The sequence below is a fragment of the Callionymus lyra genome, chromosome 16 (genome assembly GCF_982586985.1).
Source record: "Callionymus lyra chromosome 16, fCalLyr1.hap1.1, whole genome shotgun sequence".
In the NCBI taxonomy this organism is placed as follows: Eukaryota; Metazoa; Chordata; class Actinopteri; order Syngnathiformes; family Callionymidae; genus Callionymus; species Callionymus lyra.
This window is the reverse complement of record NC_141833.1, coordinates 4,174,987-4,197,850: the sequence shown is the minus strand read 5'-3', so window position 1 is coordinate 4,197,850 and position 22,864 is coordinate 4,174,987. Positions and strand designations below refer to the sequence as shown.

The window sequence follows — 22,864 nt, the reverse complement described above, 5'->3', positions numbered from 1 at the left end:
ATTCACACAATTTTGAATAGTAATATTTTGACACCCAGATATGAATCTACCTTCCATGAAAGTTGCATCTATTTTTGGTGCTTTGAACCCTTCATTTAATCATTGACGTTATTCCCTCAGAACTCGGATCATTTCACCACATGTAACACAACCCACAACACATGCGCATCACAAATGTTTCTGTAAGTGAGAGAACATGGAGGCGGGTTATTGCAACCAGACACCACTCCCATGAACCCCCCAACTTCCCTGGAATGCAAGTTTGATGGCATAAGATCACACCCACAAATCTACCTCTTGAAAACATAAACCCAAGACAATCTCCTCAGAGATCTGCATATGATAGTTTTTCCATTATGAGGTCTTCCAAAAAACATACATTTCTTCGTTGTTATTTAATTATAATTATTATCTGTTAAAGTTTCAACATCAGGGGAAAACAGCGGCACAGGGGTTAGTGCGATCGCCTAACCTGAAGAAGGTTGCAGGTTTGCTTCCAGGTCCGGAGGGACTACGGACTTTGCATGGTCGCCCAGTGATTTTCCTCCCACAGTTGATTGGGGAAATTGTCTGTTTGTATGAGTGTGTGTGTGAATGGGTGCATATATTTGTGTGCCCTGCGACAGACTGGTGTCCTGTCCAGGGTGTCCCCCTGCCTGAGGAAACTGGGATAGCCCCCCCCCCCCCCCCCCCACAAACCTCATAATGGAATAAGCGGTAGAAGATTGATGACTGAATGAGTTTCAATATAAATATATATAGTCATGAAAAATATCTCACATTTAGTTGTACATATTAAAAATAAATGTTAATAATTTTCATGTATATATTTATTTAAGAATAACATATTTTGTCCCATTTTGACACATTTCAACAGTGGAATAAATAGATATCAACACTTGTACTTTTACCTAATATTGCCTATTGAATTACTTCAATAATTGTGGAGGTTTCTATATTCATTATAACTTTAATAATTGTATTCATTTTATTAAAATGGCTCTTGTTTAATGGCTTTACATTTTTTACATTATTATGTCATGTGTGTAGTTTATTATGTTTAGATAATTATCAGTACTGTCCAGCTACATTCCTCTATAGTATTCCTCTACATGAACACTGTTTGTATGGTCCTTAAGCCAAGACTGTAAATGGGCAATTCATAGATGTTATTTAACCATTTTCAAATTATGTTTGTTTAAATGGTTAATTATGTATGTGCCACTGTTTTATTAAATAAAATAAAAAACTATTAATAAAACTTGCACAAAGCCCAAGGTCAACCCTCCATGAAACGTTATCAGCTCTGGATAGAAAGATTTATTTTTCACTCTTCTTTGCTTCAAATGTTGTCAAAAATAAATCCATGAAACAACAACCCCTGTTTTTGTTGATAAATATCAAGTTTTGAGTTAGTGAAATAACAATAATAATTAAAAAAAAAAAAAAAGAAGCAATGGATCGTTCTAACGATCCCCAAATAAATCCCAACGCTAGCCCCGCTCCACTTCCGGGTCTGTAGCTGCGGGTCTGAAAATGTCGGTACTGCAGCCGTGCTATAGGTGTAACAGTCGTTTAGGTGAGGATGGTGAAACTTTAAATTCTCAGGTTTCATTTTGTCTGCCTAAAAAAAATAAAAAACTTTAGACTTGGACGAAAACACATCACAAAAATCTCACAATAAAAAAAACATCATATGCTTGAAATATCTTTTTTTATGCAGTTCTGCAGATCATTTGAACTAGAATGAATCTTAAACAAATCGCAATATAAATTTGAAATAACTAAATGTATTTATTATTTGAATAAAATGCGACTTATTGTTGAAGCGGAAACGGACGTGTCATCGCCGCTGACTTGACAGTGGCGCTGGTTGGGAACAGGATGCTGTCAGGCCGAGCAGACGCACCGACATAACGGAGAGGAAACTACAGCAGCATCTTTTGTTTTCTGGACTCAACCCTCCAGGTGAGAAGATAAACGCCTTCACCTCTGTCACCCGCACACCTTTAGCTTTCATTCCATCCTCTGAATGACACACTTTAGTCGCTGTGTTTTCACGCCTGCTCGTCGAGAAGAAGGTCTATTGTTCGGCGGGATGTCAGTGAAGGCAGCAGCCCCCGGTGTGGCTCCATGTTAGCGGTGTGTGGCTTCAGTAGAGAGCCGTGGGTCTGTGGTCGTGGCTTCCATTAGGAGCCCCCGCTGGTGTGGCTGCTCGCCCTGCTAGCTCACCACGGCTGTGGAGGTCTGAGGGGTTGAGGGTAGGCCAGGTTCAGAGGAGCAGGAACGCAGGTAAGCTAAGTCGTCATGGTAGTTCCACCTGGAACGATAACCAGATGCTAGTCTGTTGTTGTTGTTGTTGTTGACCACCTTTTGCAAGTCTTGGGTATTTATATTCTGTGCGCATCTCTTGTCAATAGGTCTCTCTCTGCCTCCCATACACACGCACACACTGCTCGGTGTTGTTGAGGCAGAACCAGGAATGGACAGAACCGACTTCTTTGGAAAATAATGGAATAAACGATGAATAGATGTTTTTATTTGGAATACAACAGATGCTCGTTAATAGAAAATACCCTACATTTTCAAGTGGCAATGCCTTAGATTCACTTTTTTGTTTACTTGGAGGACATTAAGTAAACAATTTAAATGGCAACTAATGTGAAAACTTAACTCTCCTGACTCATGTGTTTCAAATGTTGAAGTCTTCCTCTCCAAGATGCAAGAAGTTCCTCATCATGACCGTATTTTGAAGTTATGACTTAAATAAAGTTATCTGTCTGAAATCCAGGCGAACAAGAGGTTATGAGAGTCCATTAAGATACAATAATGGTCTTCACCAGCCTCCAGCCATAAGGGAAGAACGCCCTGCTTTGTTTATACAATGAGTCACTTGGAGCGGGAGACTTCCCGGGATTGATGAAGTGTGGTGACAAACTTAAATGATTGACCAATCACAGCAGAGTGGGTGTGGTTATGGTAAATTAGATTTAATCTCAAGAAAAATTAAGCATTTTCTATTTTAAATATTTCTTTTGTACAAACGGACACATACTGATGAGTAGAATAGAGGTCCAAGATCCATTTAAGAGACACATAAACAGATTAGTGGCCCTTTTAGGACACAACCAAATATATTTAGAGGTGCACATGTTTCGCTCATATCCAGAAAAGGAGCTTATCAGCAGTTTCTGTACTGAGTCAGCCTCCTCCAACCTTAACCCATCATGTGCATCCTCCCCAGTCCGGTATCTCTCATCATAACACAAAGAGGAGTTGCCGTGAGTGCTGCCAAATAGTCAGGCTGGACTGTTCAGCAAAGACTATATTGGCATTTATTTTGGATTCCAATAGATAACAAAATGAAGTTTGTGTCCACAGGGTGTAATGTATTACAGGTGTTACAAGTTTAAGACAGAAAAAAACAAGCTATCTAACTTAGAAACGTGTGTTAATTGCTTATTCTGATGAATTTTAATGGAATCTATAAAATCACATGGAGAGGAGTAATGTGGCTTTATCACAGTTATTATGTATTTAAGTATAGTTTAAGCATTTCATTTTGTGGTTTGAAAAAAAAAACGTAACGCAGTGAGTAGCACCTTATGATTCTTTCAATTATTGTGCCAAACAAACTCATACTTTGCCCACAAGTGAACTTACACAACACGACTTTGTGACTGAGTATTTCTCAATGTCAACGTGACGTCACACTGCCAGGATGTGACGCATTTAAGGAGTGTCCTGCATCACCTTGTGCTTGAAATACCAACATTTTTCCTCGTATTTAATTTCCGATAAACCTGTGAGCAACACTTACTCAAATACAATTACTCCCTCAGATCTCACATAAAGAATCTGGTAACCAAATGTAGCATGATCCAGCAGCTGCAGCAATAATAGTATAAACAGATTTCAGGGTTTCAAAATCATAGTGTAAAATCAACTAATAGTGGTAAACAAGCAGTGGTTGTTGTTGACTTCAGTGTTTGTGGTCCCACACCATATTGTAACAGTGTTTTATTGTGAAAACTTGTTTGACTATGTGTTGAATGTACGTACTCATTCATGTCCCAAGTTTTTGGCGCTAAATACAAGAATTCTGAGATAGACATTATAACTTCAAAAAAGTTCATAAAGAAATCTTTACTACACAACAGTGGCAGAATAGAGAGCAGGTAAGTAAGCTTTATTTGTATGTTAATATTCATCTTATTGACATTAAATAAACCAAAATCAAACTAAATTGACTAAGAATTACTTGATCAATGGAGCATGTACCAGCAAATCTGCTTCGTGAATAGGACATTTCTTTGTTAATAAAATGCCTAAAACTTTAATATTTCATTATGACAATGTCAAAAACATACTGTATGAACTTTGCCAGTTTTTTAGTTTTCCATTTTGGAATAAAAGATCCTTTTTCCACTAAAGGATCATTGTGGTCACTCCTAAATTTCTAGTGAAATCCTCATAAGTTTCGCTCTGTTCTGCCTAAAGAAGCTTACAGTGATTACTCTGTGTTCACTGACACGTTCGTCTTTTCTCAAATGAGCTTTAAAAAAACGTCACCAGCTTTAGAACTCGGCTTTTTCCTCAATCTTGCTTTAGTATCGTGCCTGACGATGTGGAAATGCAAAAGTTGTTCATCTCTTTATTGTCTTGTCATTTAAAATGAAAATGAATGCAAAAACACATTAACAATTCTCAACTTCCACTTCAGTCACGTAAACATTCATGATCACCAAACCTGGTGCATCCAAATACCTTATTCTGTTCAAGTAGTTTGACATTGCAATGAATTTAAACGCATTACATGTTTTAAGTTCAATAGTCTCAACTGAGAGCCTGAGAGAGAAAACTCATACTTTCCCTTCCTGTCCAGAGCCAGGTCACAAGGTTCGCTGGTTTAATGGCTCGTGCACATTCTTGGGCACATTATTCCCAGACTTTCTTTGTCATCTTGCTTTTGTCTGGTGTTTGAAATCACACAAATGAATGTAAGATTATGAAGTCTGTTTAATAATGTGATCCTCGCTCTGGTTTTCTCAAATACACACATGCTGCTGCTCACAGATTCTCAGACTAATTGATAACTGTTGACACAGTGAGTCAGTTGGAATGAATCTAAACCTAAAATGTGAATCAAGAGTTTTACACAACGAGGCTGTCGCAGACTTATGAGAAATAGGGTCTTTGTATTTATTATACATATATATACAGTGTTCAAACTTCTGCTGCTTCTCTATTTATTGCTACACATTATCTTTATTTGATACTTGTTTATTTTGTGTTTTTTATCTTGTTTATCAATATTTTTTACCCTTCTTTTTTATTTTTTACTTAAAATATGTGTCGTTATTTTCACCGTCTGGATGAGGCACTTTAAATTTCCTTGTACTATGTGCTATGACATGAGGAGATTCTGATTCTGATGTTTTATTGATATACATATGAAATAGTTGGTTTATCATGTCTAATAACTTCACTAGCTTTGTCTGGACGATCAGCACAGATTGTTAATAGGTGTCATGTGACCACCAAACCACTTTAGAGCTTTTTGTTTTTGTTTTCTTTATTTAAGGTACTGAGAGACTTACCAGGAAGATAAAAATAGAAACCTGCACAACAAGAGCCTTTTTGTTGTTTTGTAAGCAAATGCGCAAGTGGTATTGTAGTAACTGTTCTGACACTGGTGTTGCAGAATCTTATAAAGTATTTTGTGTTGCTGCTTTCATATTTTATAGCATTATTGTACAAATGTATTTTCAGTCACTTTGAGCATCGATGAAGTTATGAGATTGTTCTATGATTGGACAATCTTTGTTAATTGAAGGAGCATATAAACGTAAGTTATTTTGTGTTTACATTATTTAACATTATTGTTTACATTTTTAGTATATTTTACGTATTCCCACAAAACATACACAACTGCCCGGCTCTCATGCACCATCAGATGTATACATTTTATTTATGTAAAATATTCTAATGTGTATTAAATGTTTTTATTTATTCATCAACTGAAAGAAAACAAACTCAAGAGAAAAGTTAGGACTTCTGGGTTCAAAACATAAAGCACAATATACAGTATATTCACTTATGAGCCACAAGCTTATAATTGGCTGAAATATTAATAAAAGAAAACACATTTTCAAACTAACATAAACAACATCATACTAAACATAAATAAAGAGTGCCATCTACTGAATAATATGAATAATGTTGCTCCTATTTAAGTTGCATTTAGTTTAGATAAATTTTCTTTATTTAATCAAACACAAAAGTCCACAGAAGAAATACTTCTATAGCTGTGTGAAATAATTTTGTATTTATTCCATAAACGGCAAATCTTTTTTTTTCCGACATGATACGATTTGACCAATTATGTGTGACAAGTGCTCATGTTGATGGAAGAGTTGCGTAGTTGAAATCCTTTCTAATGGATGGAAATTCTTGTTGGTGGGCCCGGGGGACACACCGCTGCGGTAACGAGGATTTAGTCTTGCTTTGGTAAGCATTCTATTCAACATCCTAATCTTTGTGGAGCTACAGAAACCACCAGAAATTAGACAAACCCATCAAAACAGATTATGAAGGGAAAAAATAGTATTGGGCCACAAAAAGATGGCTAATAGCTGATGTGTGTGTTTTCATTTCACCCGCTAATAACTTGGCAGATATTGAGAATTTTATTCCCAACCAGCAGACTGGTATTCAAGGCATTCAACCGTGGATTACTTCACAATTGACTCGGGGGGAGATTATGGACTGGTCTCAGTTGACTGACTGGGCTCTGTTGGTTATGTCTGAGCTCAGATCCACCAGTGTGAGGGTCGTACAAGTGTCACTCGTGTTTGCGTCACCTTTAATCTCTCGGCAAGAAAACCTGCAACAATTGAATCACTTTGCGCCTCAAAGACTTCGATGAAACCTTCGAAATGTATACATCGCTCGCACACATACACAGACTCCTACACACACACACACACACACACACTGCTCTTCCTCAGTGAATTGAAGCTTATAATAAGATTAGTTCTTCCTGTAACAATCCCCAGAGACAGATGGAGAGGACTGGGAGTTGATACAAGTTCAGCTATTTCTATTTTCAAGTGTTTACACTTGTGGAAACGCTTATATACTTTTTGTTTGTAAATATGTTGATGAGTGAATAGACAATTTTTAAACCACAGACGGGTTAAATGTCAGGATTGAATTCACAGACCGACATTCAGATAAAAAAAACAAAAAATACAATAGCATGACCTGAAAGAAACTACAAATAAGTGCTTGAAGAAACGTCTCACCATAATGCAGAATCAGAAACCGCTGTGGACAGGAGATGTTTATTTGCATCTATGTATGTTTGATAGTATGCCGATGATAGTGTTCGGTATGTGTGTGTCTGCTAGTTTTTAAAAACTTTTTGCCAATGTGTGAGTTTGCTTTTCAGCATTATTTATATGGAATAAGTACTCTGAAACAGAAGTTTTGTTTACTCATTTTCTCAAGTAATATTATAAGCTAATATTATTTAAGAGAAAATCTGGTGTCTTAAGTAATAATCAATAGAAAATATTATTTATTGGGTTTTTTTCTTTCTTTGTGGCCTGGTAACAAATGTCTCAAGGGCCGTTATCGGTGCCGGTCCAGGGGTTGGGGAACACTGATTTAAAGGATTAATTTCAAGTCTTTTTTTTTAATTAAACCTATTTTAGACGGTAATAATCAATAAATCCTAAACTATAAATTGTTCTAATTTCTGTGTGGCGCCGTAACAAACCTGTACCAAGTCCAGACTTCAGTGTTCAGAACACTGTCATGGAGAACATTCAGCAATCCTCCTGCTGCTTTAACTTCCTGGTCCAAAATCAAATAAAGAATTCTGTCGTGTCACAGAGGATCTCATGCGGATCAGCCCCGAGGGTGGTTTATCAGGAAATGTGGCCCAACAAATTCTGCAGTCAACGGCTGAAACGTTCCAGGCATCCAAACCATAAAGAGTGGGAACAGTCTGTGTCACGAGTTAAGATCTCCTTCAGCTCAGCGTGGACTGCAATGAGCCATGAAGAGAGATATCGCTCTTGCATGGCTATTCTGAATATATCTGTCCCTTCTTTGCTATATCCAGTTGATGCAGAACTCGCTGTGAGCCAAATAACTGCAAAAGTTCTCCTCAATCTTCTGACGCATGAGAGAATATTTTAAATTCTATGCAAAAGGATTTTAATTGGTCAGCTGGACCAGGAGTTTTGTTTTGACCTCCATTAGAGGACAAGCTGTAATGGAGTTTCTATTCCTCTGCTGAAGATGTCACATTTGTCTGCCAGATGCTTAGACGTGGCACTGTGTTAAAAGTTATCCCTCTGTGTGAGGCATGGGCGAAGTATGGCCTTCATGAGGTCACAGTGAAACTATAAAAATAAGCATTTATCATAAATGTTACTGAAGCCTAACTTTTTAAAAGTTATTTGGGTCATTAATCCTTGTGTTATCTCTGGGTCAAGGTGACCCGATGGCCCTATAAACAGTTTGAGGTATCCCTTGTGTTGTCTCTGGGTCAAGGTCAACCACCTCCACCACTGCATGTGTATTAAGGAATCCTGGGAGGTTGTTGACCTTGACCCAGAGACAACATAAGGGTTAAAGATATTTTCTTTGAGGACATTTCTCTTTATTTCTTTTAATTGTACTTTTTTTGGGAGAAATACTTTGTGGATTATGCCATATTACTAAATGTATTTCAAATGAATATTACACAATGAAATGTCTTGTTTATTTTATGATACAATGTAATGTACTTAATCTTTTACATGTTGTGTCCTTTTTATATGTATTTTATATTAACTTTTCCCATCATATTGAAGCAAAATGCCCACCACTGCTCTATGTGATGATATTTATTTGAGCAGACCATTAGTTTAAAATGGCTGCAAATATTCTTTCCTAACATAAATGTTTTCTCTCCACCTCTAGAATCCACCAAAAGGAGAAGAAGGAGGCATCAGGTCGTGAAAAACTTTAGCCTCTAAACTGGTGAGTTTAAATCTAAATATCGATGCCCAACATTGTAAAACAATTAAAAAATGTCTTATTATAATAAATAAATCAGACTGATTCTAAAATGAGGGAATTAAAAGTAGAATTGGCATTACCAGAGATAGTGGTATATAGAAGTTATATTTGTGACTACTTATAAGTTTGCGTATCAAAAAAAGGTTCAGCTATAACGCACTTCTTTTTTTTTTCCATATCAAATCTTCTAGTTTTTCAGACAAAGTGGAAGTATAAACAATTTTACGATGACCCTGCTGTTAACAGTTCAATGATCAACACGGAATAACAATGTATATTAACAATGAAACAATACACTATTTAGTGAAAACAGTCACAGGGAAATCTGTGCCTTAGAAGAAACATTTAAACTGTGTTCAGAGATTACTAAACGGAGCGGTAACACTGTCCAGAGCATAATAAATGTCACATCAGTGCTGATGTTAGATATCTGGTTTCCTCCCTGCACTCAGATAACTAAATGGAGCGATTGTTGTAATCAAATCATCACAAACAACCGAAGCTGCCGCTCTGTCTAGTTATACGTTTGCAGTTAGAAAAACATTGAATCTCATTTCAACATCTGGCAGGAGAAATGGAATGAAAAAACGGTTGACTTTTGGAGTCTTATCCTCGGGGCCAGGGAGCTCATCAACATGGGCCCAGGATCCTGGAGCTCAGTAAGCCTCAGACCTTGCCCCCTCCAGGTCTCTGACTGGTCAAAACCTCCCGCCCGTGGGAAGAATTTCGATGATTTTCAAAGCTTGAAAACAAAAACGACGTGCTCATAGAATAGGTTTATGAAAACCATGGGGGTTTTTGCTCAGACTTGGGTTCATCATGGGACTTTTTTCTTGCAAATGCATGAAATGAAGGTCAAATGTCTAAGTATATTTAAAACTGGCAGCTCAGATATGTAGCTTGATTTGTGTGTCTACAGCTGTCTATGTTAAATGATCTGCAGGACGAAACGCAGACAAGCCTGTGTTGATTGGTTGTCCTGCTACATGTGACTTCTGCTTTATCCTCTGGCGTTGAAATGTGTGGATTTGTCCGTATTTGTGGACCTCGCAGTGACACAACTCTGCCTGCAGAGGGCGACATCATAACTGTGCTCACGACAACATATTGATGACGTCCTGTGTTGCTATGTTGCTCACAGCGACATTAAACTGACACAAAGGTGGCTCGGCAAAATTCAACGTCAATTATTTTGACTGTATGTCCCACACAAATAAGTCAGACATACGCAAATAGTTTCTAAAACCTTTTATCCATGTAAAGTGTGTTGTTTCACACACATTTAAACATGGTAGAACTATAGGAAAAAGTAATGCATCAGGGGGAGATTCATCAAACTCTTGTCTTTTTAAGTATATGACTGTTTATTTAATAAGCGTATTGTATTTTTTTCCCCTCTGTTATATCAGCTAAGCAACAGACAGATGCAGTGTCTAGCTAAACAAGACCCTTTTTTTTTCTTAACGTTATTGAATCGTCTTACTTCCTAGTAAGGTTGTTAGGAAAGAAATTGATACAGCGATATACTGCGATGTTTTTTCACTATACTGGATCAATAAACCACAGCACTGTATTTTTTCTTTTGGTATTTTTTAGGCTTTTAAATGATATGACATTTGTATTCATTCATCATGCTTTTATTGTTTATAGTTGTGTATATCCAATACAATTATTCTAATCAAGTTTAAAATTAACATGCAAATATGTACGGTGTTCATTTTTGATTTGCAATTAAACTTATGTCCTCTAGATTGAAGTAGTCAATAAATCCTCCACAGTTAAAGTAAGTAAGCAAGTAATTGTTATTTGTAAAGCACCTTTTCTATTCCAGGGTCACAAAGCGCTTTAACAATCAAAAACAATCCACAGTTAAAACTATATACTATAAAAGGCCAAGACACATAAGACGAACCCAGGAGTCCCAGGAAATCAGGGAAAAGCCTGCACAAATAAGAATCAATAAAATCCTGCAAGATCATGGCCATGACTATGGATGAGAGGATACAATTGACTCGAGCAACTTTTATAGCTTATGTCTGAACATATTTTGGTTTTAAAACGAATTAAAGCAGTTACTAAATCAAGAGTTGTGCAGTGAACTCTGCAACACCAGAGTCGAGTACTCTCGGAAATGCTACAAATACATGCTTGTTCCTATCGTATCGCAATGAATCGCAATATATAGTATTGTTGCCCTTGTATCCTGATATGTATCATGGCTCAAGATTCTTGCCAATAAACACCCCTACTTACTTGGTGCTATTGAAGCTAACAAAGGCGTCATGTCACAGTAGTCACTGCTAATGAAACGATTTTGAATTTTTTAATCTTGATTTAGTTTCCAACCTTTTTTCATAGATGGTTTTCTTCAGCATGGTTTTCTCAAATCTTGCTAATTCTAAAACCTTTATTGAATGTTGTTTTTCCATTGCAGCTCAGGAAAGCTGGAGCGGTGGTGGAGGAGGGGGGCAACTCTTCACTACTGGTATCCCCTCTACCTCTAATCCACACTCATTTCTGTCCCTACACTGCTGCTTTATGTCCAAGTACTAAGTGGCTATAAGATAGCAGACCAGCCAGAGACTTGGCAGAATACACCAGAAATGGATCCAAGATTCAAGCATACTTGGGTTCAACTCTGAATCCACACTGTGTGTGTAGAAGTGTGTAACCACATCTGATAATCAAGGACTATAGTGATCGCTAAATTTTGACTTTTAGAAGCAGATTCAGAGACGGAGGTGTCCATGAAGTTTTGAACATTTTTAGGCTTTCCCCTATCTAGATTGTGTCTTCATGTTTTGGGGGTCCTCCAATACCCCCACCCTCTGTCACCCCCCCCACACCCACTGCCATCACGGCCGGCCACCTCAGCCGCCTTGTTGCCATGCCGACAGAGACATTGGCTCCAGCCCTCCCAGATAGCAAGGGTGCTGGTCCCACACCACCGTTCAGTTCCACGGTACCCCTCCGCATCCTCAACAAGGGCCCCGAGTACTTCAGGAGGCAGGTATGTGGGTCTGTCACTTCAAAGACCACAGGCTTCCGATGAAATCAGTGAGTGTGGATTGTGTTTCTCAGGTGGAACCAAACCCGAAGCGCCTCAGCGCTGTGGAACGTTTGGAGGCTGATAAGGCAAAGTATGTGAAGAGCCAGGAGGTCATCAACGCGAAACAGGAGCCGATCAAGCCCCCCATCCTGGCGAAGCCACCGATAGGCCACGCCCTTCTGTCCAAGAGAGGATCTGGGGTCGGTGGAGTCGCACCTTTTAAGTCGTCCAACAACAATGCGAAGTTGGAAACAACCGGCACCGCCAAGCGAGAGAATTTGAACCTTGAAATCCTAAAAAACTTGCTGAACTCATCCTCCTCACCGGGGGCCGCCTCCGAAAGTCGAGGTGGGGGAGCGAAGAGTGCTGTGATGGTGAGAACCTCTGGAGGCCTGGCCCGCAGCTGGACTCCCTCTGGGTAAAGTACCTTACTCACTGCAGTCTTAAGTATGGAAGTATATCTTATGTCATCAGAATATCTCATGGTTGAATTTAACATTTACATTTTTTTTTTTTTTTTTTATAAAAAGTTGTTCTCCTTTTAAGCATTGAATTAATATCATTGAATAATTGAATTAGATGTATATTGAAAGGTTGAATATTTTTTGGGGGGGAAATAATCAAATAAAAGAAATTCATATTTTCAAATTGAGTAAACTTTAAAAAATTAATAAATATATTTTTAAAATTGTAGCCTTTGAAATGTTATATTAACATGTTCAATATTGAATTTTAAAAAATATTAAATGGCAACATATAAATTCTGTGAGTATTTGCATGTTAATTGTAAACCATTATTTATCACACACACACAATTGAACTTTAAATTCAGAATAAAAGTGTTGGCACTATTATACTAACATTTATATATTTAATTACAAAAATAAATAAGAATGACTTATCTCATATGTCAAACTCTGTAAATTAAATAGGTTTTTTTAAATTTTTTTTTTATCAATTTTTGAAAACATTTAAAAATCTACCCTAATAAACAGACATACTTTAAATAAGGAAAAACTAAATTTGGAAATTTTAAATTCAACCAATCAATATTCTGATGGCACTGATGTATTTCCATACTTTATCGTCTTAGTTACTCTGATCATTTTTCCATTGGCGTCTTTTTTCATTACATTTTTGTGTTTCTGATTTTAGGATTCCACTGACCTACAGATCCACGATGATGCTCAATGAACAACCTCTGGAGTCGGTTACAGCCTCCAGCACCTCACTCTCCTTGAGGTCCTTCGCCCATTCCCTAAAGACACCTCCAGTCAATCCCGGGGGTCGCCGCAGTCCACAGTTGGGAGGAAACCTCAACCTCAGCAGACAGGTCCTGGACGAGAGAGGAAGAGAGGGAGGAGTAATGGAACGCTCCCGATCCCCACTGCCTCCTCTGCTCACGTCCCACTCGTCCTCTGATCTCCTCAGACTATGCAACGGCAAACCACTGCGCACCGCTCGATCAAGTAGCTCCTCCGCTCCACCGCTTCCTCCCAAACCTAACCCTGCCTCTCTCCCGCCTCCCACGCTCTCGCTCCCCCGGCCCCGACCCAAACTCTTCGCCTCCCCCTGCGACAACACCACCACGCAGTCCCTGCCCTGCGACGTGGAGGACTGCTCCAAGCCAGCCGACTCCAACCTGGAGCTGGATCCCGGTTCATCCGCCACTCGCCGCTCCTCCCTGCATCGCTCCAAGTCGGACCTCGCCGACCGGTACGCCAGGGCCGGAGCGGACGTGGAACGCTTTTTCAACTATTGCGGCCTGGACCCCGAGGAGCTGGAAGAGGTCGGCCCCGAGAACTTCGCAAGAGCCAACTCCGACATCGTCAGCTTGAATTTCCGCTCGGCTTCCATGATCTCCTCCGAGTGCGACCGCTCGCGGAGGTCCTCCAACGACGCGCTGTCCGACGCCGACGACGCCGAAGACGAGGAGGAGGAAGCCGGCGAGCGGGTTCCTTACGGCATCTCGGCCGTGGAGCGGAACGCCAGAGTCATTAAGTGGCTGTACAGCATCAAGCAGGCCCGGGAGACTCAGAAGGTCTCGCATGTTTAGAACCGCTGACGGTTCTGACACAAAGCTTGGAGGCTGAATTCGGCAAATACAAACCCTTTCACCATCATTGCTGTCATCTACTCAGGCTACTCCTCTGTGCATGGAACACTAATGCCCTGCTTTCAATGTGAAAGAGAAGTAGCTTCTTGTGTTCCAGCTCCCATCTTGGCGCCGGTCTCTCGAGCGGTGCCACTTCTAAGGTCTTTTTTTTCGACTGGTAAAAAACAGCACTTTAAATGATTAGCACGATAGTGACTTGATGCTGGGGCTCGGTGACGCAGCCAAAAGCTTGGCTGGTTAACAAAGGTTGTTTTTTTTTTCTTCTCCTACGATCTTTCCTTTTACGACAACTTAAACACAAAGTGCTGCCTCATCAAGGTCGTTTTTGTCCCTGAACCAGGAGAGATGGCTCGTGAGAGACCCGGCTGAGATCGCATGTCGGCCAGGGTCACAGGGTTCGAAGTAAGGAATCGGTGATCCAAGTGGTTGTTAATGATATTCAGGAAGGCTCCACAACATCCACTTCACCAGCCACCTTTCTAGCAGCTGTTCTGTGTTGAGTGTCAGAACCTTCTCTCGCCAGTGCTTTACGTGTCTTTTATTTGCGTTTATCAACAAGTGTATTTGTTCCAGAAGTGGAAAACAAGAGTCCTGGTCCTGCAAAGTATTCTTCACTCTTAATTAAGTTAATCCCAGTTCCATTCACCCCCTCCACACCCACTGATGTTTGACTGACGGGACTGTTTAGTCACAGAGAAAGCTCCCATCATTTTCATTGAATCCCTGCGCCCCTAAAAGTTTTTCTCTGACCTTATTTCCTTGTTTCAAGAAACAAAACTTACCATTTATCATAATTAATACATTGATAAAATACTGTCCCTGATATTTGAACCACCAACATGCAGTATTTGTTTAGGTAAGAGTTAGCTAAGGTATGCTTAAGCTAGGTCAACCTTGTTATTTAAGTGTATTTGTGTTTGTCAAGTGAGGGTTATTTGTGTTTGTATAAAAAGTTGGTTCTTTTTCAGTAATGATGAGGGTAGAAACGTGTACATGTACACATATTCCTGCTGATGAAGCTTCATGAAGCATCGTCTTCAATTTCATAGCCAACTCGAAGTCATTCTCCGCTCTATCATCACTTGCTTTGAGCGACCATTTTAATAAAACCTTCCATCATTTTTAAGCCAAGAGCGCCATCTACTGAGCTCAGAAAATGATGATACTGTTTCATGAAGCTTCATCAGCTTATTCCTTATTCAGCTTAACTGTATCAAAGTATTTCCTACAGACAGTAATTTTACCTTTTCGGAGAGAATGAAGGTTTTCTTCAACATGTAATAGACATAAATTAAACGATTGATGAGATTTAGGATTCTCTTAAACATGAAGCACTGTGATGAATTCAGTACCCGTAATTCTGTGACCCTAGAATTAAACGTACGATAATATAATAAAACCTAATAACGTTTTTCCAAAACCTATTTGTGAGATTTAAAAAAGTGTTCAAGGTCCATCTATATTAAAAATTGACCATATACTTCCACAGCAGGTGGAACAGGTGGTTTGATGATGGACACACAAGTTTTAACGTTAGTCAGAAGTTGAGTGGTTCTGGTTTACTAAGAAAGTCTGCATCAAAAAGTTTTCTTTCATTTCCTGCCGAGCGCACACGAAGAGAGCAAAGCTTCTTTTCTCGTGCACGGCAAATATAAGCAAATCCTTTCTGAGGAGCAAAGATTTGGAGGGAAAAAGAAAATCAAAATTTGTATGAAAACTAAGAGCCAGGGCCTATATAACTTCCTCTGACTTCCTAAAATATCTCTTCAATCTCTATTTTTGTTGAATCTTTATAGCTCCTTCTGGAAGAATGTTGGTGACAATCATTGAAGATCTCTGGCCAAAATGTATTTGACTGATCCATGATGGATCTCACAGCCCTTTGCTCTGTATCAGTACAGATTCAATTAAATTACCTTTCCATATGTTTAAATGATAAAATTATTTATTATTACGAAAACGTTTTTTGGACTCTATGAGACTTTTACATTTCCCTTAGTTTAAAATAGCTAAAAAAAAAAGCTAAAAGTCTGTCCCATTATTATGGCTCATTTACATTTTGAACACATTTTGGATACAAAATCAATTAAAAATAATATGGATATATAATAATGAATAAATTTCCTCTGAGGCTGCATTTAAAATATCCAGTGCAACTGGTTTAGATGTCGTATAATTGGATTTTATTCTACTTTTTGGAAGGTATTGACATGCAAATTTCAGTTAATCTTGCTTTAGTTGACGATCCAAATCAATAAATATGCATCAGAGGTTTCATTCTTAAAAGTGTCTTTTATTAAAAATTCTAAAAAACACTACATTGAACACTGTTTCTTTGGTTACAGTGCACTGCAGCACAATGTCTGTAAGGAGGGGTTACAACTCGCACAAATAAAATAGTCAGTCTAAATGGGTGGAAATGATTAAGGGCCTCTTTAAATAATTTCATCCAATTGTATTTTAAAAAAAAATTCCAAACTTCAAGAATGTCTGTGAGAGTAGATTTGTAGAAGATGCCTGGACCCGTTTTCTTTTTTATTTATCCTTTATTCTTAGATTGCATTTGTCGTTTTCGTGTCCTCGTATGAGGGCAGTAACCAGGAAGCTGTTACAGTATATGTTTTCACAATAAAAGTTGACAAACTACAGTATCATTATCTAGTGTCAAAGCCCCCCAGTACTCCATGTTTACAGTTGAGAAAAATCAAAATTGATGCTCTCGCTGGGAAATACAGTTGATAGAGAACGAAAAATGAACAACAATGGTACACAAGATGATACGGTTCAACAAAATGCTACAGAGTGTTGGTTTCAGATGTATCTAATAGTCGCTCTTCAATGATGGGAGGTTTCATTAAAATAGTTGCCTAATATTATGAAGCAAGCAGTGGCATCTAGTGGACTCTGAACAATGTTTCATGAAGCTTCGTCAGCACATCTCTAGATGTCAGTTACAGTGTCTTAGCGTCACCAGAGTGAAGGAAAGTTTGGTCGTGATATGAAAGGTGGCGAGTGTCTGAGTGATGGTGCGGTCCATCTGCCACGGTTCAGTATTAAGAGGGATGGTCATGATTCTCTCAGTTTAATAAGGTCTTCCTCTCCATCCCCTCCTTTCTCACACCCGTTTCCTCCCATTGACATCCACCCACCTCTGTCCTTGAATGAAGCTGAGTCTAAGCCGAAGAACCACAGAAGTTGGGAATATTATTGTTTTAATGAAACTTGAATCCTTTGAACCATCAGTTTTATTTATTTTTAAAACATGCTTTCAAGTTAACCAGACCCAGTATGGCTGTCAGACGTCCTTCCGCTGTTGTCCTCCTGTCCTGAGCATGTTATTGTCCTGTTGACCGTTCTGTCAGTTTTCTGTGTGGCCGAGTCTGGATCAAACCCTTCTTTCTCTCCTCAGCATTGTTGAACAATCATCGTCTTGTTCGATCAAGCAAATTATTTTTTTCTCTTTTTTCTGATTGACAGTATTATCCTGTGGTTTATTCTTTTGAAATGTGTAAATGATGTAAGACAATGTAAATATTTACTTTGAAATTATGTGCCCTGTTCTTCTCTGTCTGAGGTTTTGTGTTTTACTTTGGGCTAGATAAGAGAAACATTCATCTGTACTTGAGATCTCTGGACACCGAGAGGATCTCCGCACACTCTGCTGTTGACTGTATTTTTGACGTGAAAAAGTTTTGCTTGAGTAAAGAAACAAATGTATACAATGTGGAAGCTCTTTTGCATTATTTCAACAATTGGCTTTAGTTGACTGAACATTACCTCGATTCGTTTTCAGCCAATCACAGCTGTCATTTATCTCCCGTAAATAAGATACTCCTTTATTTGAGCTATCACAGCAGCAAGTTGACAGATTCAAAATTAATTAACTTAATGTTAAGAAAAGATTGACATGGTAGATTGAAAATTCCGTGCACAATCCATAATAAAACTAAATATAATGGCCATTAAATAAATAAATCAGAAAATATAGATTGTCTGGCTCCATCTAGTGTTGGAACAGGGTAACTGCTGTGCCGTAGCTGTCCCAGAACACATACAGTACATGTGTTTTCAAAATAAGATAAAAGCTCTTGTATCAGTTTCTCGTTTATCTTCCTTGTAATCAAAACTTTTCACAGTACTTGATATAAAACAGTGTCTCTGACATCATTGAGTCAATAATGTTAAAATGAAACCAAACATCAGGGACAATAAAAAAGGGATGTTTTGTTGATTTAAAGCAAAAACGCGCTTCATACAAGAGAAATAACCCTCTGAACAAAGGTGTGGAAAAGAATAAGGGCCGAAAGTCTGAACCCCATATTTAAAATGCTATTGGTTAAATAGTGGAACAATAAGATTTCCCATACGTAAGATTAAAATGTAAAAAATAAAATTCATTTTGTAAGAATATCATCATCCAAAGCAATTACAATTTAAAATACAATAAAAAGTAGAAATCATATTGCATTGAACCCAAAATATCCTTTTTTATTAATAAAAGGTAATGATCTAGTCTACACCATTGCTACATTGTGTGGGCGCGGTCTAGAGTCACATGACCTTCTGACCCGGAAACACATCATCCCCATTACCGGATGTACTCGGTGTTAATGTAAACAGCGACATACGGAAGAGATTTTCTCTTCTGTTTACTAGTTGCCTCTTACGAGAGGGATTTAAACGCCGTTTCCATTTACCCCCGAGCTAATGAAAAGAGTCGAAGGTAATATCTTTTCATATCTGAAAACATAAACACTCACGTTTAATCCAGCTTCTCCAGTGGTAGCGTGACTGACGCGTCCTCTGCTGGCCACATTTAGAACTGCCATCTACCGCGGTGGGACAAACCTCATATGGATAGATAAAATAATACATTCACACATTTTTAATAAGACCAAGGGGATATGAAATACACTTAATATAATATTGACGGTTTAATTTGGGGGGGTGTACATGATATTAACCAGTGAAATATCTCGAAATATTTCAGTGTTTATCTCTCCTCGATGACTCGACATGAGCTGCTGGCTGCTGGATGAGAAGAACTTTGCTCACAACTGTCTGCTGCTGCTGCAGAAGTCAGAGCAGCTGAGAGACGGCTGGAGTTGGGAGTCAGTCCAGGTAATGTCTGATCCTTCTTATTTGTCCGCTTCATGAAAATATGGCGGCTGTTGTGTTCTTGGATGATCATGCTTCTTGTGTACATGAACCACTTAAGGAAGTATTTTGCTGGCTTACAGGGGACTGAGGAGGGCTATCTACGCAAGACTGTTCTGAAGTCCTACAGCATATGTGATGATTTGGACATTGGACGATCTGGTCCTGATCCAGAGAACCATGGCCAAGTGGAGCAAGTAAATAATATAATAATAAGACATTTGTTTAAATAATTGACCAATCATTTTCATTTTAGTTTTATTTGGATTTTTTGTTTAAGTGCAGTGGTTCTAATATGAATGTATGTCAAATATTTTCATATGAAGTCATCTCTCATGCAATAACTAAGATGGTACCACAATGAATGAAAAGCTACCAGAAAAGTACCCCTCGAAAAGCTAAATTATCATAATATTATTTAGCAGTTTATTTTAGTATATTTTACAAAGAACCTCACCTTTTGTAAACTAGGAAATAACTTTTGTTTAAAACAACTTCTGTATTATCTTTCATTTGTCCAATGTCAAAGTGATGGTTCAGGATTAAAACATTTTTTACTCACCCTCATGTCAATTTAGAGGATTATTTTCAGAGTAATCCGTTCCTTTTTAGAGTTGTAGGCAGTAATGCATGTTCATTTTAATGTAGCGACTGCAGCTCATTCACTTCATCTTCGTCCCAAAACATCCAAATACCTAAATGGTGCTCTTCTATAATGTGCATCTTGTTCTGAAGCCTTAACAAGAGGAATTGTTGACAAGTACAAGTGTACATTTTAGATTTTATTTTTAGCATGCGCTAGGCTAGGGGCCTAAATGTTGCGCAATGACACTTGCAATGTCTTTCAAGGAGGAAAGACGTTAGGAGAGGCGGCAGCTGAGAGCATCTGCTACAAACACACTTTAAATATACTGTTTTTTTGGAACCATTCCTCCTTTTGAGAATTCAACAGAAGATGAACATTACAGAGGAGCACCATGGAAGTATTTGGATGTTTTTAAGTGTCTTGATGGATGAAGACGATGACGACACCACCGGAGCCAGTTGCTACATTAAAATGAACAAACATTTTTGACTATAACTCTAAAAAGAAACAGATTACTCTGAAAATAATCCCAACCCTTAGTCGACATGAGGGTGAGTAGAAAATGGGTTTGAAATTTGGGTGAACTGTCATTTTAAGTTCTTGTATTCTGATGGAGAGTCGATGCACTGCAAGGGCTGTTCCTGACTGTCTGTTCGCTTCCAGAAACCTTCAGCAGCAGCTAGTGACTCTGGCATCTATGAAACTGATGGTGAGGAAGATGGTTCTGCATGTACGGTTGCTGGCAGCGAGCAGGTTCTTCAATACGAGTATCACATCCTCTACTCCTGCAGCTATGGGACGCCAGTGCTTTATTTTAGAGCCTCTACCCTGGGTATGTACAGATATTAACTCGCACTGTATATGCTTAGTATATGTTGAATGAATGGTTGACCAATAGCTAAAGTTGTCTGTGTGAGATGGAACATGTTTCTTTGAGGTTCATCTTGACCATTTGCTTCTCTTAGAGGGAAGGAGTCTGTCTCTAGAAGAGGTGTATAATACTGTGCATCCTGAATTCAGAAAGAGTCTACAACTCAACCCTCTGAACACCATCACCCAGCAGGTAACACATCTTACACTTATGCTGTGTGCGTCACTGATCACACCATGAATCTCTGGTCCAGGAGCACCCGCTGCTTGGTCAACCCTTCTTTGTGCTGCACCCGTGTAGAACTGAGGAGTTCATGAAACCAGTGATACAGGAGGCTCACAACCAGCAGAGGTAAAGATGCTCCCTCCTGTCAGGTTTAAGTAACGCATTAATAACCAGAAAGTTAATATTCTGTCTCTCGTGTGTTATTTGTAGGCTGCTGAACTATGTGGTGACCTGGCTCAGCGTGGTTGGTCCTCTGGTGGGCTTAGACGTTCCTCTGATGTACTGTCTCCCCTGACTGTGCTCATAGACTGAATGGAGAAAATCGAGGAAGAAAACTCAGGAAAAGGACATTTGGCAGAATTTTATTGGGGAAAAAAACCCTGTGCAATATTTATTTGAAATGATTAATGAAGTGTATTTTGGTGGCGACGTTTAACCACAGACTTGAATCTGCTCATTGTATCATCGTCCATATTTTCCCCTCCATGTAATCACAGGGTTACTGCAAGTAACACCGGTTCTACGAGTGTAGGCTTTGCTGAGAAATATCAAGAGACAAACATTTCTTGGTCATTCACTTTTTTTGAGCTCAGTATATTACTCTCTGTGTTTTGAAAATAATTGTAGGTTTTGTTAAAATAGTTACTAAAACTGAAAGATTATACTGCCATCTAGTGGTAAAGAACGATGCTTCATGAAGCATCATCTGCCCAGCACTACCTTAGATCCACTCAGCAACTCCATCATACTCTATGTACTAGAATAAACTTTTTTATTGTGAGTTGGTGTTGTGTGTTTTATTTTAATGTGGCTGAGTAATTGAGTTGATTACTACATTTTAAAACTTTAATTACAAGAAACTCTTAATAATGATCATGTTAACTACATAGAGCTACAGTTTATTTTTAACAGAGCAAGATGTACATCTCTAAAATCAACAGTTAAGTTTGCACAATTTACAGATTCACATTTTACGCATTGATCACCTCTAAAGTAAAGGATGGAATATGCAAAGCTCACTAAATACATTAAGTTCTTGCACTTTTGATGTGTACTCAATGCTTTTTTCTTTCAACAATATTAAGTAGTTGCAGTTCTTCATACCAGCCTTTGTGTTTCTGCTCAAAATTGTCGATGAACACATGAAATAAAAAAAAAAAGCTTCCAAAACCGTACAGCCATGTATGATTGATGCAGTGAAAGGGTGACAAAGCTTCATGAAGCATTGGCCTCTCGCTCTGTAGGTTTCGCCCTCAGACTAAAAATTATGTGAAGTATAACCCTTGCCATCTCTGGGTCAAGGTGACCCAAAAACAAATGTTTTTTTGGTATCTCTTGTGGTGTCGTTGGGTCAAGGTGAACGACCTCCCTGGCTTCCAGAAATGAATATGCAGTTGTGGAGGTTGTTCACCTTGATCCAGCGACAAAACAAGGGACAAAAAGATGTTCAGCAGATGAAGCCAGGCTTTTCCTTGATTTTCTGGAACTCCTGTTGTGTTATCAGTTTTATCTTGATCTTTAAAGTATATACTTTATTGAATATTGTTTTGATTGTTTAAGCGCTTTGTGACCCTGGTCTGGAAAAGCGCTATACAAATAAAAATTACTTACTTACTTACTTACTTAAGAAACCGTGTCATCGTTTTCCATGTTCTTCGCTTTAAAAAAAAACGGTTGCTCAAAACCTAAGATTATACAGCAAAGAGTGCCATCTAGTGGGCTCTTAAAATGAGGACAACGCTTCATGAAGCTTCATCATCACTATGGAGCAGTATAAATGCTGGC

General features: G+C 38.6%; 2 protein-coding genes across 2 annotated transcripts; both read left to right on the top strand.

The window, feature by feature from the left end:
• Nucleotides 1-1,867: 1,867 nt before the first annotated feature.
• fam110b (family with sequence similarity 110 member B) lies at nucleotides 1,868-17,963 on the top strand. Its single transcript, XM_087811407.1, has 5 exons — nucleotides 1,868-1,968; nucleotides 8,977-9,036; nucleotides 11,510-12,085; nucleotides 12,157-12,542; nucleotides 13,280-17,963. Exons 3-5 carry the CDS (start codon nucleotides 11,963-11,965, stop codon nucleotides 14,178-14,180), a joined length of 1,410 nt encoding a protein of 469 aa, XP_087667533.1. The 5' UTR covers nucleotides 1,868-1,968; nucleotides 8,977-9,036; nucleotides 11,510-11,962; the 3' UTR covers nucleotides 14,181-17,963.
• An 869-nt stretch (nucleotides 17,964-18,832) lies between these two features.
• atg10 (ATG10 autophagy related 10 homolog (S. cerevisiae)) lies at nucleotides 18,833-21,860 on the top strand. Its single transcript, XM_087811160.1, has 7 exons — nucleotides 18,833-18,963; nucleotides 19,231-19,361; nucleotides 19,481-19,594; nucleotides 20,647-20,815; nucleotides 20,949-21,046; nucleotides 21,108-21,205; nucleotides 21,290-21,860. Exons 2-7 carry the CDS (start codon nucleotides 19,257-19,259, stop codon nucleotides 21,372-21,374), a joined length of 669 nt encoding a protein of 222 aa, XP_087667286.1. The 5' UTR covers nucleotides 18,833-18,963; nucleotides 19,231-19,256; the 3' UTR covers nucleotides 21,375-21,860.
• The last annotated feature ends 1,004 nt before the right edge of the window (nucleotides 21,861-22,864 follow it).